The 16729-nt window shown below is 43.3% G+C and overlaps 1 protein-coding gene across 1 annotated transcript in view; it reads right to left on the bottom strand.

Moving 5' to 3' along the window:
- Positions 1–244: 244 nt before the first annotated feature.
- The window catches only part of LOC141121643 (uncharacterized), a 29446-nt gene continuing 12961 nt past the window's right edge, over positions 245–16729 (bottom strand). Inside the window, exon 9 of the mRNA XM_073611311.1 lies at positions 245–1704. Coding sequence (XP_073467412.1) covers positions 542–1704 — 1163 coding nt within the window. The 3' untranslated portion in view covers positions 245–541. The remainder of the gene's footprint in view (positions 1705–16729) is intronic.

Raw genomic sequence — 16729 nt, 5'->3', positions numbered from 1 at the left:
ACAGGGGGAGTGGGTCGCCCGCATGCGCGCCCCAGACCCGAAGGTGCAGAATCACATACAGGTATGTGATTCTGCCTAGAGCCGTCGCCCTACCGCAGTAATTGTACGTGGGGCGGTCCTCAGCCAATACTCATCACAGCCGGGTGAATGCAGGTCACATTTGTTAAAGATCTATTTTAAAAAAAAAAATAAGTTGAAGTGTTTGTGAAAGCTTACAACACAAAATGTACTCAGCCAATAAAAGGTAATGACTCCATTTTTATTTTTATACTGCTATCAATGGCCAACACAGTACAACACTTCATCCATGTCTTTGGTGATCTCTGATCTCCTTATGAACTGTTTCTTACATGATGAAGATCCGCCATGAAGTATATCTGAGGTGTATATCAGGGTGTGCTTCTTCACCACATGAGAGCTGTGATGTCCAGCAACATCCATATAGAAGACATTTCCCGCACTCAAAGCACTAGTACACTGCGAGGGTTGTGTGGGATTCCTGATGTACAGGAAGAGAGGACTTCAGTGAGGAACAATTCCCTCACTCAGGACAGGAAAGTGGCTTCTCCCCCATGTGAGATTTCTGATGTCTGGTAAGATCGGACTTCTGTGAAAAACATTTCCCACACTCAGCACAGGAATACGGCTTCTCCCCTGTGTGAGATCTCTGATGTCTGGAAAGACTGGACTTCACTGAAAAACATTTCCCGCACTCAGGACAGGAATATGGCTTCTCCCCCGTGTGAGATTTTTGATGTGTGTACAGACTGAACTTGTCTGAAAAACATTTCCCACACTCAGGACAGGAAAGGGGCTTCTCTCCTGTGTGACATTTCTGATGTTTGTAAAGATTGAACTCCTTTGAAAAACATTTCCCGCACTCAAGACAGGAATATGGCTTCTCCCCTGTGTGAGACCTCTGATGTGTGTAAAGATGGGACTTCCGTGAAAAACATTTCCCGCACTCAGGACATAAAAATGGCTTCTCCCCTGTGTGAGATCGCTGATGGCTGTAAAGATGGTACTTCTGTGAAAAATGTTTCCCACACTCGGGACATAAAAATGGCTTCTCCCCTGTGTGAAATCTCTGATGGCTGTAAAGATGGGACTTCCGTGAAAAACATTTCCCGCACTCAGGACATAAAAATGGCTTCTCCCCCGTATGAGATCTCTGATGGCTGTAAAGAGTTGACTTCTGTGAAAAAAGTTTCCCGCATTCAGGACAGGAATATGGTTTCCCAGCTGTGTGGAGCCTCTGATGTTTTTTAAGATTAGAATTTTGTGAAAAACATTCTCCACACTCAGGACAGGAATATGGCTTCTCACCTGTGTGGAACCTCTGATGTATTTGAAAATAAGACTTTTGAGAAAAACATTTTCCACACTCAGGACAGGAATACGGCTTCTCGCCTGTGTGAGTTCGTTTATGTACATTAAGATTGAATTTAGAATGGAAACCCTTCCCGCACTCAGTACAGGAAAACTTCTTATCTTTTGGAAGGACAGCACCATCCCTCACAGTCTGAGGTTCCTCAGGATAAGAGGAATACGATGGTCCATCTACACTGTGTGGTGCCGGATGGACATTTGAGGTAGTCGGGTTTTCTCCTGGACTATACTGTGTGATGTCCTCATCTTCTACTTTACAGTCTGGAGACAAAGTGAGACAATCCTCTGAGGTTTTCCTCATCTCCCGTCCATCTACTAAAATAGAAATACAAAGATTATTACTAGACATGAGCAGATTGGTTCCCCTAAACCAGAACTCCGCCCCCATCAGGCAGCTTTGTCTCTGAGGATCTTACAATTCCACCCTCAAGGTAACTAGTAAATGGGTCCTCTGATCTCCTACCAGTACATTTCTTTATTCATGGACCTTAGAAGTGATAGTGACCAGGGATTATAGGGAGAGTGTCCCCACCCCCTCTATCACTCATTGCCATCTTCCCAACACCAGAAGTAGTGCACTTCCTTATTTAGTCCATGATTTAGTCATGAATAACAGCGGGGCTGAGCCCCACCAGAGGTCAGAGTAAGGATGGGGGGGGGGGGGACCAAGATGAAGACTGAACTAACCCTGAAGACCACCATCATTGGGTTATTGACTCCTTCCGCATTATGACTTTCTGTTTAAGGTTCCAAAATTTGAGGATGTTATCACATTAATATCAACATGTAAAAGTCTGTGCTCCAATCAAATCATACTGTACCATATAAAATGTCCAGCTGGTAGAGAATGGGTGCAAAAGAAGTAAGGCCTATGTAATGTACAACACAGAGTATATAGTGCAGGGGTCAGCACTATGTAATGTGTGATATAATAGAACCCCTCTGACATCCAAAAGGAAGGATAGCACTTCCAGAGGCAGGCTAGCATTTCACCCCAGGGCTGAATCCATGGAATAAATACGGGGACCAAGAAAGGTTAGTGGGTGCCAGTCACTTTTGTCTTTTTAAAGTGTTATTGCAGAACAATTCAGGAGGTGAGGGTTGGGGGTCTCAGATACTGTAGATCACTTACAGACTCTGCAGATCAATGTCCAGCTTCACAGTGTCAGAACATTTAAGCCGACTGAGCAACACTGTAAGCACATTCCCGAATTTCAGTGCGTCCTTCAAGTGAGTCACCAGGCCCTTCTGAAAGACCGGCTTTCTTCATGGCTCTCTCCAGCAAGGGGCCTCATCTGGGTCTCCTCCTTGGCACAGCTTCCTCCAGACCAGGTAGGACAGCTTTAGGATAATTTCAGCACATGTTAGGCCCTAAAACAGGCTACTGGACCTACAGTATCTCACAAAAGTGAGTACACACCTCACATTTTTGTAAATATTTTATTATATCTTATTATTATAAAAAAGGACTTCATTCGCAACCTGTGAAGCTCTGGTGAACTCCATGCCCAAGAGGGTTAAGGCAGTGCTGGAAAATAATGGTGGCCACACAAAATATTGACACTTTGGGCCAGTTTGGACATTTTCACTTAGGGGTGTACTCACTTTTGTTGCCAGCGGTTTAGACATTAATGGCTGTGTGTTGAGTTATTTTGAGGGGACAGCAAATTTACACTGTTATACAAGCTGTACACTCACTACTTTACATTGTAGACAAGTGTCATTTCTTCAGTGTTGTCACATGAAAAGATATAATAAAATATTTATAAAAATAAGAGGGGTGTACTCACTTTTGTGAGATACTGTAACAGCGAAGCACCATCCAGCAGCACCTCCCTAGCCCCAGCCCAGGTGAGGAGAGTGAGCACATGGTTTGTCTTACATATTTATTTCCTTCCCCAGCATGCACCAGTAACATAACCCTCCTACTGGATTAGCTGAAAGAAATATAAATATTCTTAAGACATTTTAAACCCAAAGAAAACCATTATTATATTGCAGCTTATCGATTCTTAGATGGGATGGCTGCATTAGTTTTGTTTTTTAGGATTTCTTTCTGGTGATCTTGCCAGTAAATCTGTTCTATAAAAGCTCCAACTCTAAAGCAGAATGTATCAGTTACTGGGATGGGGCAGAGCATTTACCACTAACAGGGGTGCTTACAATAATCAGCTTTTATTTTTTCTTGTAAAACCTTTAAAAATCTGCTTGCTGTAACGGATTATAAAGTGTGAGATGGAGTTTGGCTTCAATTGGTTAGCGTTTTTTAAATCTGCTAATACATCTAACACTCCCCACCCCCCCCAGACTGATAATGCTGCTGTCTTCAGAGTGGGGGGGGCTCTAATAGAGGAGGTGCGTTACTGGCCAGATCACCAGGTGAAAATAGAGGGCAGAAAGCCTTAAAAAGAAAAAGGAATGCAGCCACCACATCTAATGATTGGTAAGCTGCAATATATGACATTTTTGATTTTGGGTTTAATATAAAATTTTAGTTTGGTTTTTGAAATGTCATATTATGTCCAGGGATAGCTGCTGTGTTACGCTATTTTGTTTATAATTGCTCTGTGTTTTTAATCTGTGCTCTTTCTCTCACCGTACTTCTGTATATCCCCTCCCCCTTCCTTCTTACTGGAATCATTCTACTGTTTCCTGTCATGGGGTATCCATCTTTCCATGTGGCTTACATCAATGTTTTTCTACCTATGAGTATCCTTCATTAAATGGAACATTCAAAAAGCTTAATCGTCTGTCTCCTCAACATGTGAGTTTATTCATCGAGTTAAACTGTCTGAATTGATGCAAGGGATAAATAGATCACCAGGTTGTAAAAGCCCTATATCAGGGATATGCAATCAGTGGACCTCCAGCTGTTGCAAAACTACAAGTCCTATCATGCCTCTGCCTCTGGGTGTCATGCTTGTGGCTGTCTGATTCTTGCTATGCCTTGTGGGATTTGTAGTTCTGCAACAGCTGGAGGTCCGCTAATTGCATATCCCTGCCCTATATGAAGCTGGAGATAAACTTATGGCCTTGTAGTTGACAGAACAGTAGAAAACTGAGTTTTACAGGTAATTACAAGATTTCTGGGTGACAGCACTGATACAGACAAGATTTACTGCCCTCTTTGCAAAAAAGAACAAGAGAGCAGCATATGTAAGCCTCATAACCTGAGTCCAGGCTGCTTGGTTTCATATTACAGCACACAGATCCTGCCTGCTTATCACTCTGCCATTATCAGCCTGTGTCAGCATGAGTTACAAAGGCTCTGAATGTGAATACACAGCAGCCCCAGCACAAGACCCTGAGCCAGCTGAGTTACCCAAATGCTCAGTCTAACCAACTTGGAAAGCAATGGAGAACTATCAAGCTTTAAGAACTGAACTGACAACTAGCCTAAAGCTATTATGGGAAAAGGTTGTTACTCAATCTAATACACTGTCTATTGAATATAAGCTACTGCCACTAGAGGGTGCCATTTAACAACTTTCTGCCTCATATGAGCTTTATTAGTTTACCAGCAATAAGTTCATTAACGTTACAACGTATGAACACAGAAGAACATTCACTGGAGTAATTAGACAGCTTGCAGGTTCTTAATCTAGAAAGTGACAGTTTTATCCAGCTAACCGAATTAAAGGCAGAAGCAAAGATAGAGCTGCTACAGGACACTGCATCTCACAGATCCGTTTCCACCAAACAAGTTAAAAAGTCCTCTAAATCCCATAGTTCAAGATACTCAACACTCAGTGAGCGACTTATTAATGCCAACGCTGCAGAGGAAGCCAGCAAGGTGCAGGTCACATACGCAAAAAAGAGAGCAGAGTTTGAAGCTCAGACAGCACGTCAAAGAGCAGAGTTAGAAACTGAGTCAGTGCTTCAGACAGCACGTGAAAGAGCAGAGTTGGAAGCTCAGACAGCACGTCAAAAAGCAGCAATAGAAATCTTAAATGAACAGTGTAAACATGATGCAGCTATGGCAAAGCGAAGGGTCCTAGAGCAAGCTATCAGTGCAGATAAAGGTGCAAGTGAAAGACTGTATCAACGTAAACATAGCACAGTGTTTCTCAACTCCAGTCCTCAAGGTGCCTCAACAGGTCACGTTTTCAGGATTTCCCTCTGATGAAAGGGCTGTGGTAGAGGTCGACCGATATGGGTTTTTCTCTGGCCGATGCAGATATTTAGAAATCGCGGTGGCCGATGGCCGATATGTGATGCCGATTTTTTTTGGGCCGATATATTAGGCTGATTTTTTTTTTTTTTTCCTATTTTTTTTTTTTTTTTCCTTCATCTCATAAAATTTAACAGTTAGACCCCTTTCACACTGGGGCGTTTTTCAGGCGCTTTTGGGCTAAAAATAGCGCCCGTACAGTGCCTGTAAAACGGCTCCCCTGCAGTCTCAGTGTGAAAGCCCAAGCGCTTTCACACTGAGGCGATGCGCTGGCAGGATGTTAAAAAAAAGTCCTGCAAGCAGAATCTTTGGAGCGGTGTATACCAGCACTCCTGCCCATTGAAATGAATGTGCACCGCTGTCGAAGCGCCTGCAAAGCGTTTCGGCAGCGGCGCTTCAGGGGCGCATTTAACCCCTTCCTCGGCTGCTAGCTGGGTTATAAGCGCCCCGCTAGCAGCCAAATAGCGTCGCTAAAATGACGGTAAAGTGCCACTAAAACTAGCAGCGTTTTACCGTCAACACATGCCCGCTCCAGTGTGAAAGCAGCCTTAAGTGATACAGAAATTTTTTTACATTTAAACATTTATTAAACAAAACAAACCTCCAATCAGTTCACTTGTATGTAGAATTTAGATAAAAAAAAACTATATCTTAAAAATAAATACACAAAAACAGGTAATCAAAACTTTTGGACGAAAAAAAATGGGCTAACTTTACTGCTTTACTGCTTGCAACAACCGCTATTTTAGTCTTTTTTTAAATTAGTGTATTTTTTTTTTTTTTTAAATTGCGTTTGAAAGACCACTGCGCAAATACCGTGTGACATAAAATATTGCAACAACCGCTATTTTATTCCCTAGGGTCTCTGCTAAAAAAAATATATATATAATGTTTGGGGGTTCTAATTGATTTTCTAGCAGAAAATACAGGATTTTTACTTGTAAGCAACAAGTGTCAGAAAAGATTTAGTCTTTAAATGGTTAAACTGAGAGCTTCTACACAGGGAGCTCAGTGCATTCAGAAGTGTAAAGATTGTATCAATTCAGGTTCTTTTTATCAGATTTGGCAGGCTGCCCAGAGAGGGGAGAAGTCGCTTCACAGGAGAATACAGGCAACTTGTATTGACTTCTATTACAGAAGTCATTTGCAAGTCGTGCTGAAGTTATATCGGCCTTTTTTTATCAGCACAATCGGCCGGCCGATGCCGATTAAGAAAAAAAACACCAAATATCGGCCGATATATCGGTCGACCTCTAGGCTGTGGTAATTACTAAGGCAGTAAAACTGATCAAATCACCTGTGTAAAATAATGGAGAGCCTGAAAACGTGACCTGTTGGGGCGCCTTGAGGACTGAAGTTGAGAAACACAGACATAGCATATGGAAGATCCCTTCAAATGCACTGAAGACCATGTCCTAAGCTACTGCAGTGTAAACGCCATTGTTTCCAATTATCCTGATAACATAGCGACTTCTTCACAGCATCATGTCAAAAAGGTTCCAGCAACTTCCTGCATGCAAAATCAATCCAGTGCCTTTCCTACATGCCTACCCAACCTTCCTTCATACATCACAGAGCATCATAACAAGCTGCAAGCAAGTCATCAATCTCCTGTCATCAGTACAGCCTCAAATCAACATGCCATTGAAACAATTGACTTCAAGCAAGCAACTCACCTGAATGCATCTGCTGCACCAAATTCCTTTGTATCCTTTAACAACAATGTCAAAGATAGTGCAATCAGCACCGTTCAACCAACAACGTCTTGCATAAAGGCAGAGACAACTGAGACAGCAGAGATTGTGAGGTACATACTTCGCTGAGAGCTCACAAAAGACTGGTCTCACAAATTCTGATGACCAACCTTAGAACTACAAAAATGGAAATGTGCCTTCAGAACTACAATCAGTGATCTTGGCATTACAGCTGCTGCAGAATCGGATCTGCTGATCAGATTGCATGGTCCTCTATCTGCTGCACGTGTTAATCCATTAACCACTTGCCGAACCAGACGCCGCACTTATACTGCAAGATTGCGAGCACACGCATGCCCACTGGGAGCACGCACGCGGGTCCGGCGGACTAAATTTTTTGCCTGGCCGCCCACGATCGCTATACACAGGGGCAGAATGGGGATCTGCCTTTGTAAACAAGGCGGGTCCCTGTTCTGACAGGGCATGTCAGAGATCTTCTGTTCCCAGTGATTGGGAACTGCGATCTCTGTCATGTCCCAGGCAGCGCACCCCCCCCTACAGTTAGAACACGCTGAGGGAACACATTTAACCCCTTGATCACCCCCTAGTGTTAACCCCTTCCCTGCCAGTGTCATTTATACATTGATCAGTTCATTTTTATAGCACTGATCGATGTAATAATACCACTTGTTCCCAAAAAGTGTAATTTGGGGTCAGATTTGTCTGCCGCAATGTCGCAGTCCCGCTAAAAATTGCAAATTGCCACCATTACCAGTAAAAACAATAAAAAAATTTTTAAAAATAGTCCCAAAATCTATCCCATAGTTTGTAGACGCGATAACTTTTGTGCAAACCAAATGCCTATAGCGATTTTTTTTTTTTACTAAAAATATGTAGACATTACATATGTAGACAGTATATTTTGACCTAAACTGATAAAGAAATTTTTTTTTACATTTTTTTTTTGGATATGTATTATAGCAGAAAGTAAAAAAACATTTTTTTTTTCAAAATTGTCTTTTTGTTCATAGCGCAAAAAATAAAAACCGCAGAGGTGATCAAATACCACCAAAAGAAAGCTCTATGTGTGGGGAAAAATTGAACATCAATTTTGTTTGGGTACAAAGTCGCACGACCGCGCAATTGTCAGTTAAAGCGACGCAGTGCCGTATTGCAAAAAATGGCCCGCTCATTAAGGGGCAAATCCTTCTGGTCCTTAAGTAGTTAAGATCAGTTTTAATGGACAATCCTACAGCAGGCCTCACAGCTGCATGCGATCGACTAGAGCAAAGTTATGGCAGCTATAGAAAATGCTTTGTTCATGCATCTGGAAACAATCCCAAAGATATCTAGTAAGGACAACAAGGAGTTCCAGAGACTGACTGACCTTTTCCTTGAGCTTCAGCTAGCCAAGGCAGACCCTAAACTACCCTGACTCAGTTACCTGGACAGTGCCAAAGGGGTAAACCCAATCGTCTCCAAGCACCTGTATGGTTTGCAAGAAAAATGGTCTGCACTAGGCTCATTATACAAAAAAAAAAAAAAAGAGAACAAGGTTTCCTTCTCTCCATTCAATTTCTTCTGCAAATTCATCAGGAATATTGCAGAGACCTAGAACAATCCAAGTTTTTCCTATGGTGAGTGCAGTCTTCTTTCACCCTTTCCTAAGAGTACCAGTCTTCAGGGCCGTAGAGGTCAGTATCCGTGAAAAAGATGGACATTCTTCCCACACCTACCACAGTTAAGGTCGCAAACAAACAGAGTAGGAAGATTGAAAACCCTAACCGAGTGTGTCCCATTCACAAGAAGCCACACCCCCTCAAAAAATGTATAAGCTTTAGAAAAAAAGCCTCTTGAAGAGCGCAAGGCGCTTTTAAAGACATTTGGGGTATGTTTCAGGTGCTGTGCTTCTACTGAACATTTAAAAAAGAATAAACATTTCTAAGGACTGTAATATGCCCATCAAGTGCATAGAGTGTGGCTCTGAAGAACATGTGCAAGCCCGCCATCTGCTTGAGTCCAGTTCTGCACAACCTGCTAACTCTCCTCCCAGGTCAACGCATGGCAGGGAGAATACCAAGTGCCTAATTCCACCATCATTTCTTCATCCTGCACTGAAGTTTGTGGAGAAGACCGCTGTAATAAGTTCGGTGCTAAAATATGCTTGGTGAACAAGGATCAACCAGGAAAGACTCTAAAGGCGTATGCTATCTTAGATGATCAGAGCAATAGATCACTTGCCAAACCTGAACTGTTTAATCTATTTGAAAAAAAAAAAAAAAGGCAAAAGCTCATTCTTACACCTTGGGTACTTGTGGAACTACAGAGGTTTCTGGAAGAAGGGCTCGAGGAGTCATGGTATCTTCTCTCAAAGGTAACCTCCCATACCTACACTTGTTGAGTGCAACCAGATACCTGCTAATGGGGGAAGAAATCTCTACTCCAGCTGCTACCTTCCATCACCCTCACCTGAAGGTAATGGCAAATGAGATACTGCCGCTTGACAAACAAATCCTTCTTCTGTTAGGAAGAGACATTCTAAGGGTTCACAAGGTACACAGACAAGTCAGTGGACCCCCAGATGCTCCATTTGCCCAATGCATGGATCTAGGTTGGGTCCTCATAGGCAATGTTTGTGTAGGCAAAATGAAGAGACCTACCAACATTTCGTCATTCAAGGCAAACATTCTGCCCAATGGCCAAAACACTTACTTTGAGCCATGCCCACATCACTACTGGGTGAAAGAGAAGATAGCCAGCCGCAAATGGCAACATGGTATCTCGTTTAACACAAACCCACTGTCAGGTCACCTGCGGGACCAAGTGACCAGGAACGCACCGCGGAGGTTGACTGCTGAGGGTCGACAGTTCTGAGAACCAGTTACACAAGGTCGCAGCCATGGTCCCAGGCAGGGAGCTAGAGCTAAGATTCCCCAGGGCGCGGAGTTTAGGAGCCAGCAAGTTTTCACCAGGGCCTCTGATGGTGAGGATGGACTTGGCTGCAGCTGACTCCAGGTCACAGCCCCCAGGGTCTCCCAGCTAATGCTCACGTCTGACTCTGGTGGATGGAGAGGAAGCAGCAGTCCAGGGCAACAAGGAATAGTCAGGAGGACAAGCCAAAAGTTGGGGCAACAAGCAGACAGGGATGGTCAGAAGAACGAGCCAAAGGTCGGCACAACAAGAAGACAGGAATGGTCAGGAGAACAAGCCAAAGTTGATACATGGGAATCAAACGTAGAGCACATGGCAAGAATCCCCCAGGGAAGCCTTCACACAATTGTTGCTCGGTCAAGGCTGGCTTGCAGTGCATGGGGTTAAATAGTGTTTCCTGTTAGAGGCTGGGGTGGAACCATGCTGAGAGAAGATTACCTAAACACACAGGTGTGAGAGCACAGTCCCTAAAGCTGATACACAGACCAGAGAGGTAAGCAGACAGTCAGGGCATTGAAACATTACTGCAGATTCATGACACCCTTTCTCCTGCCATGACGACGACCTCGGCTCTACAGTGTTTCATGCAACCAGTGAAGATGATATACTGGCTCCTTCAATGGAAGACAAATTTATCAAAGTAATGGACAATGAGTTCTTTCAAGATGACTGCAATAATTGAGTAGCACCCCTACCTTTTCATTTCCCAAGAGAGAAATTGTCCAACAACTTGCAGTAGGCCATCAGTAGATTCTCCTCCTTAAAGCACAGCTTAAGCAGGAAACCAGAGATGCAAAAGGACTTTGTGGACTTTATGCAAAATCTATTTGACGGAGACCATGCAGAACCTGCACCCCCACTAAAGGAGGGAGAAGAATGCTGGTACCTTCCATCCTTTGGCGTGTATCGGCCATGCAAACCAGACCAAATCAGAGTTGTCTTCGATTCCAGTGCTCAGCATAAGGGTGTTTCTCTGAACAACATGCTCCTTACGGGCCCAACTTGAACAACAGTCTAAAAGGAGTCTTGATTTGCTTCAGACAAGAGCCCATAGCAGTAATGGCCGACATTCAACAAATGTTTCACTGCTTCATTGTCAGAAGAAGACAACAGAAACTACCTCAGGTTTCTATGGCACAAAGACAATGACATCAACAAGGAAGGGATTCCCCCCCCCCCTTCTCTTTCTCTTTTTATGATATACATGAACCAGGGATTGGAAAAATTATCTGAGATGTCCCCTGATATAGTCCAACCATCTTCCTCTATCAACAAGGAAGGGATAGCTTATCGAATGAAGGTACATGTCTTCGGTAACAGTCCTTGCAGTGGCAACTTATGGGCCAAGGAGAATGGCTAAGGCTGGAGAAGAAGAATATAGATCTGATGCTCGTCAGTTTATTGAAAGAAACCTCTACATTGAAAACGCGCTCAAGTCAAGTCTTTTCAACTGCAAAAAAAGCTTCTCACTAGAACAAAGGAGATGCTGTCTGTAGCAAACCTTAGACTTCATAATATTATATCCAACAGCCAGGAACTTATGAATGCCCTTCACTTTGACAACTATGCCACTGGTCTAAAAAAAAAACCTTGATTTAGGTACAGATGTGCCTCCAGTCCAGCGAAGTCTGGGTTTGTTGGGGAACATCAAACAATTCACCTTCCAAGTGTCAACTTGTGACAAACCCTTCACTAAGAGAGGAGTCCTGTCGGTGGTGAACAGCATCTATGATCCACTGGGTTTTATTGCTCCAGTTCCCATTCAAGGTAAGATTCTGCTAAGAAAGTTATCTACTGAGAACATAAACTGGGATACTCCTTTACCTATTGAGAAACAACACAAGTGGGAAAGGTGGAGATATTCTTTGAGGTCACTAGAAAAACGTCAAATCTCACGTATGTTCCAGCTTCGATTTCAACTGCTGGCCGGAGAGAGATTCATATTTTCTCTGATGCATCAGTTGAAGCTCTTGCTGCAGTAGCCTATTTAAAGACCTCTAAAATTAATGGAGAATCACACTGTAGTTTTGTCTTAGGCAAGGCAAAACTCACTCCCAAACCTGCACATACCATACCAAGACTTGAACTCTGTGCAGCCGTGCTAGCAGCAGATATTGTACGCACAGAAGAGGTCATTTTCCATTGTGTGCAACAAGAGGTATATCAGGAGGAATCTGGGAGAATCAGAAATGGAAACAAATTGTCTAAAAACAGTTCACTCTTCAATCTAAACCCTATAGTTGATCAGCTGCTGAGAGTTGGTGGCCATATCAGGAAATCTGACCTATGCAGCAAAGAACAGAATCCTATAATCCTACAATCCTACAAGGTCAACATTATGTCATTACTCTTCTGGTTCATCACCATCATGAACGGGTGCAACACCAAGGCTGTCAGTTCACAGAAGGTGCCATCGGGTCAGCTGGCTTGTGGATTTGTGGTATGAAAAGGTGGGTCTCCTCCCTGCTCTTCAGGTGCATCAAGTATCACAAGGTAAGAGGAAAACATCAACAGCAACAAATGGCAAGTCTCCCAGCTGATCACCTAAGTATAGATCCACCCTTCACTGATGTTGAAAATCTCATTCTTCTAAAGGACAAGGAAGTTTGTCAGAATAAAGGCCTATGGTGACGGGTGACGTCCGCAAGGGGGAGGAGCCTGATGCCGGCTCTGGGGGAGGATTGGAGACAGGGCGCCCGCGCGTCTTGGTGATGCCGAGCGGGGTGAGAGCCCGCAGGACGCCTGGACGGGAGCGGGTGCATGGCCACTGGATCATCTGACCCCTTCCCTCCTGCTGATGCTGTGGTAGCAGTGCTGGGAGAGACTCCTCCGGTTCGCTGACTGGCGAGAGCAGAGACAGGCCAGCGGCGACCCGCCTCCTTGAAGCCGGAGACAACTGAGGACGGCTGGTCCTATCGAGTCCTGGTACGAGGGCTCACAGGTCGGAGCGCGCTGCTCGTGCTGAGAACTCGGAGCCCCTGCCTTAGGTCATGCAGCAGCCAAAAATGAAGTAACTACAGCCAAGTACTGAAGGTCGGCGGAGTTCAGAGAAGCAGAGAAGCAAGGTATGGGAAGCTCTCCAGTTTTATTAATATTTCTAAATATCTATAGATAAGAACTGCTGGCATCTGAATCCGGATTGCTTACTGGGAGATTGTGAGGCAAGGTGGATACAAGATTTCAGGACTATCACATGTATATTCATATATGCCTTACCCCGGATGGGGTTGAATGAAAGAGAGCTGAGGTCCCCCCTGATCCCCTCCCCCGATCATAAGCTGTGAGTGTGAGGTCACCGGTGTGCCAGACAAGTATCGTAGCCACTAAACTGAAATAGAAACTTCAATGTGTGGATTGGAGTTGAATCTGCCAATTAAACCTGTGTAAACAGCGATCAAAAACCTGAAGAGACTGGGAATGCTTCGCTCATGCTCTGCAGTACTCCATGTGATTTTTTTATTTACTTATCCTATCTGCCTCACCCTCTCTGACTATCTATTTGGAATGCGTTGTGGGCCCCCCTCTCCCCTCCCGGCGTATGGTCATGTAATACGGGGAACTACAGGTGTAGGCGGTTAGTAAAAAGTTGGTTGCAAGAGGCATACACCTGCAGAGCAAATAGCTGATTGGGCAGGGACGAGGAAGAAGGCCTGGTACTACATATAGACTTTTCTAGCGAGTATAAAGTCCCATAGGCCCACGGTACGGGGCAAGAAGGAGAGTTCTGAATAGTGAAGTGTTTTGAGAATCCAGGAGGCAGCGACTCTGATTTCTCTTGTATACTCACTTATTACAAGGGGTGAAGCGTGAACAGGGGGAGGAAGTATGAGAGGCCGCTCATCGAGAACAACGGAACCCCAAAACTCAAGGGAGAGCTGCAGCCGCACATCGGGAAACGTCTCATTGCTTGTGATTCGCGCTGTGCAGTGCCGAGTTCCTGGCGGGCTCGGCACGTGCAGCATGCGAACGCGCCGGAGCTCATCCTTATTCCTGAGGACTGGTGCCCAGAACTGGACAGCATACTCTAGGTGCGGCCGGACCAGAGTCTTGTAGAGCGGAAGAATTATCGTTTTATCTCTGGAATTAATCCCCTTTTTAATGCATGCCAATATTCTGTTTGCTTTGTTAGCAGCAGCTTGGCATTGCATGCCATTGCTGAGCCTATCATCTACTAGGACCCCCAGGTCCTTTTCCATCCTAGATTCCCCCAGAGGTTCTCCCCCCAGTGTATAGATTGCATTCATATTTCTGCTACCCAACTAAAGGTTCTACTTGGAACTTTGGCATTCCTAGAAGACATCGTATTTCAGATTACTACGTGTTCTGCAATCCTGTTGAACTTGTGTTTATATTTGCTTGTTGCAGGTTTCTCATTACAGGTTCCAGGGCATTCATCAATATTGGACTTATTGAAAAAAAAAAAAAATAAATAAAAATTATATATATATATATATATATATATATATATTATTTATATATTATAATATATTATAATATATATATATATATTTTTTTCAATAAGTCCAATATTGATGAATGCCCTGGAACCTGTAATGAGAAACCTGCAACAAGCAAATATAAACACAAGTTCAACAGGATTGCAGAACACGTAGTAATCTGACATACGGTATATAATATATATATTATATATATATATATATATAAAAACATAGATGAAGGGATACCTTCTCCAATGCAAATAAGTTTTACTGAATCTTCAAACGATCAAAATTGTCATGTACATCAATTGCAGCAGCTGCTGCAATTGATGTACATGACAATTTTGATCGTTTGAAGATTCAGTAAAACTTATTTGCATTGGAGAAGGTGTCCCTTCGTCTATGTTAATGGATATCCGTGGAGAACAGGGAGTCCACTTTGACACTATTCCAGTCTAACAGTAAGGATATATATATATATATATATATATATATATATATATATCACAGTAGTTTAAGGTTATGAAATCTAAAGATTTCAGATGGGGAGTGTTGTGTTACACTATTTGGTTTATCATTGCTCTGTGTCTTTAAGCTGTGTTCTTCTGTCTAAGCTGAGCTCTCTCTCTCACCGTACTTCTTTATATCCCCTTCCTTCTCATTGGAATCATTCTACTGTTTCCTGTTGTGGTGTATACAGTGCCTTGAAAAAGTATTCATACCCCTTGAAATTTTCCACATTTTGTCATGTTACAACCAAAAACGTAAATGTTTTTTTATTGGGATTTTATGTGATAGACCAACACAAAGTGGTACATTATTATGAAGTGGAAGGAAAAAAAGATAAATGGTTTTCAATTTTTTTTGCAAATAAATATCTGAAAAGAGTGGCATGCATTTGTATTCAGCCCCCCTTTACTCTAATACCTCTAACTAAAATCTAGTGGAATCAATTGCCCTCAGAAGTCACCTAAATAGTAAATAGAATCCACCTGTGTGTAATTTAATCTCAGTATGAATACAGCTGTCCTGCGAAGCTCTCAGTGGTTTGTTAGATAACCTTAGTGAACAAACAGCATCATGCAAGTAATGGAACACACCAGACAGGTCAGGGATAAAGCTGTGGAGAAGTATAAAGCGGGATTAGGTTATAAACAAATATCCTCATGGAGCTCTGTTCAATCCATCATCCAAAAATGGAAAGAGTATGGCACAACTGCAAACCTACCAAGACATGGCCGTCCACCTAAACTGACCGGCCGGGCAAGGAGAGCATTAATCAGAGAAGCAGCCAAGAGGTCCATGGTAACTCTGGAGGAGCTGCAGAGATCCACAGCTCAGGTGGGAGAATCTGTCCACAGGACAACTATTAGTTGTGCTCTCCACAAGTATGGCCTTTATGGAAGAGTGGCAAGAAGAAAGCCATTGTTGAAAGAAAGCAATAAGAAGCCCCGTTTGCAGTTTGCGAGAGGCCATGTGGGGGAAACACAGCAAACATGTGGAAGAAGGTGCCCTGGTCAGATGAGACCAAAATTGAACTTTTTAACCTAAAAATAAGATGCTATGTGTGGCAGAAAACTAACACTGCACATCAACCTGAACAAACCATCCCCACCGTGAAACATGGTGGTGGCAGCAACATGCTGTGGGGTTGCTTTTCTTCAGCAAGATGGGAAGATGGATGGAGCCAAATACAGGGCAATCTTAGAAGAAAACCTGTTATATACTGCAAAAGACTTGAGACCGGGGCAGAGGTTCACTTTCCCACAGGACAACAACCTTAAACATGCTCCCAGAGCTACAATGGAATGGTTTAGATCAAAGCATATTCATGTGTTAGAATGGCCCAGTCACATTCCAGAAATAAATCCAATTGAGAATCTGTGGAAAGACTTGAAAATTGCTGTTCACAGACGCTTTGCATCCAATCTGACAGAGCTTGAGCTATTTTGCGAAGAACAATGGGCAAAAATGTCCCTCTTCAGATGTACAAAGCTGATAGACATCCCCAAAAAGACTTGCAGCTGTAATTGCAGCGAAAGGTGGTTCTACAAAGTATTGACTTAGAGGGTGGGGAATACAAATGTCCCTCACACTTTTAACAT

Source organism: Aquarana catesbeiana, unplaced genomic scaffold (genome assembly GCF_042186555.1).
Source record: "Aquarana catesbeiana isolate 2022-GZ unplaced genomic scaffold, ASM4218655v1 unanchor228, whole genome shotgun sequence".
NCBI lineage: Eukaryota > Metazoa > Chordata > Amphibia > Anura > Ranidae > Aquarana > Aquarana catesbeiana.
Note: the sequence above shows the minus strand (reverse complement) of the source record. Positions and strands in the feature narration are given on the sequence as shown.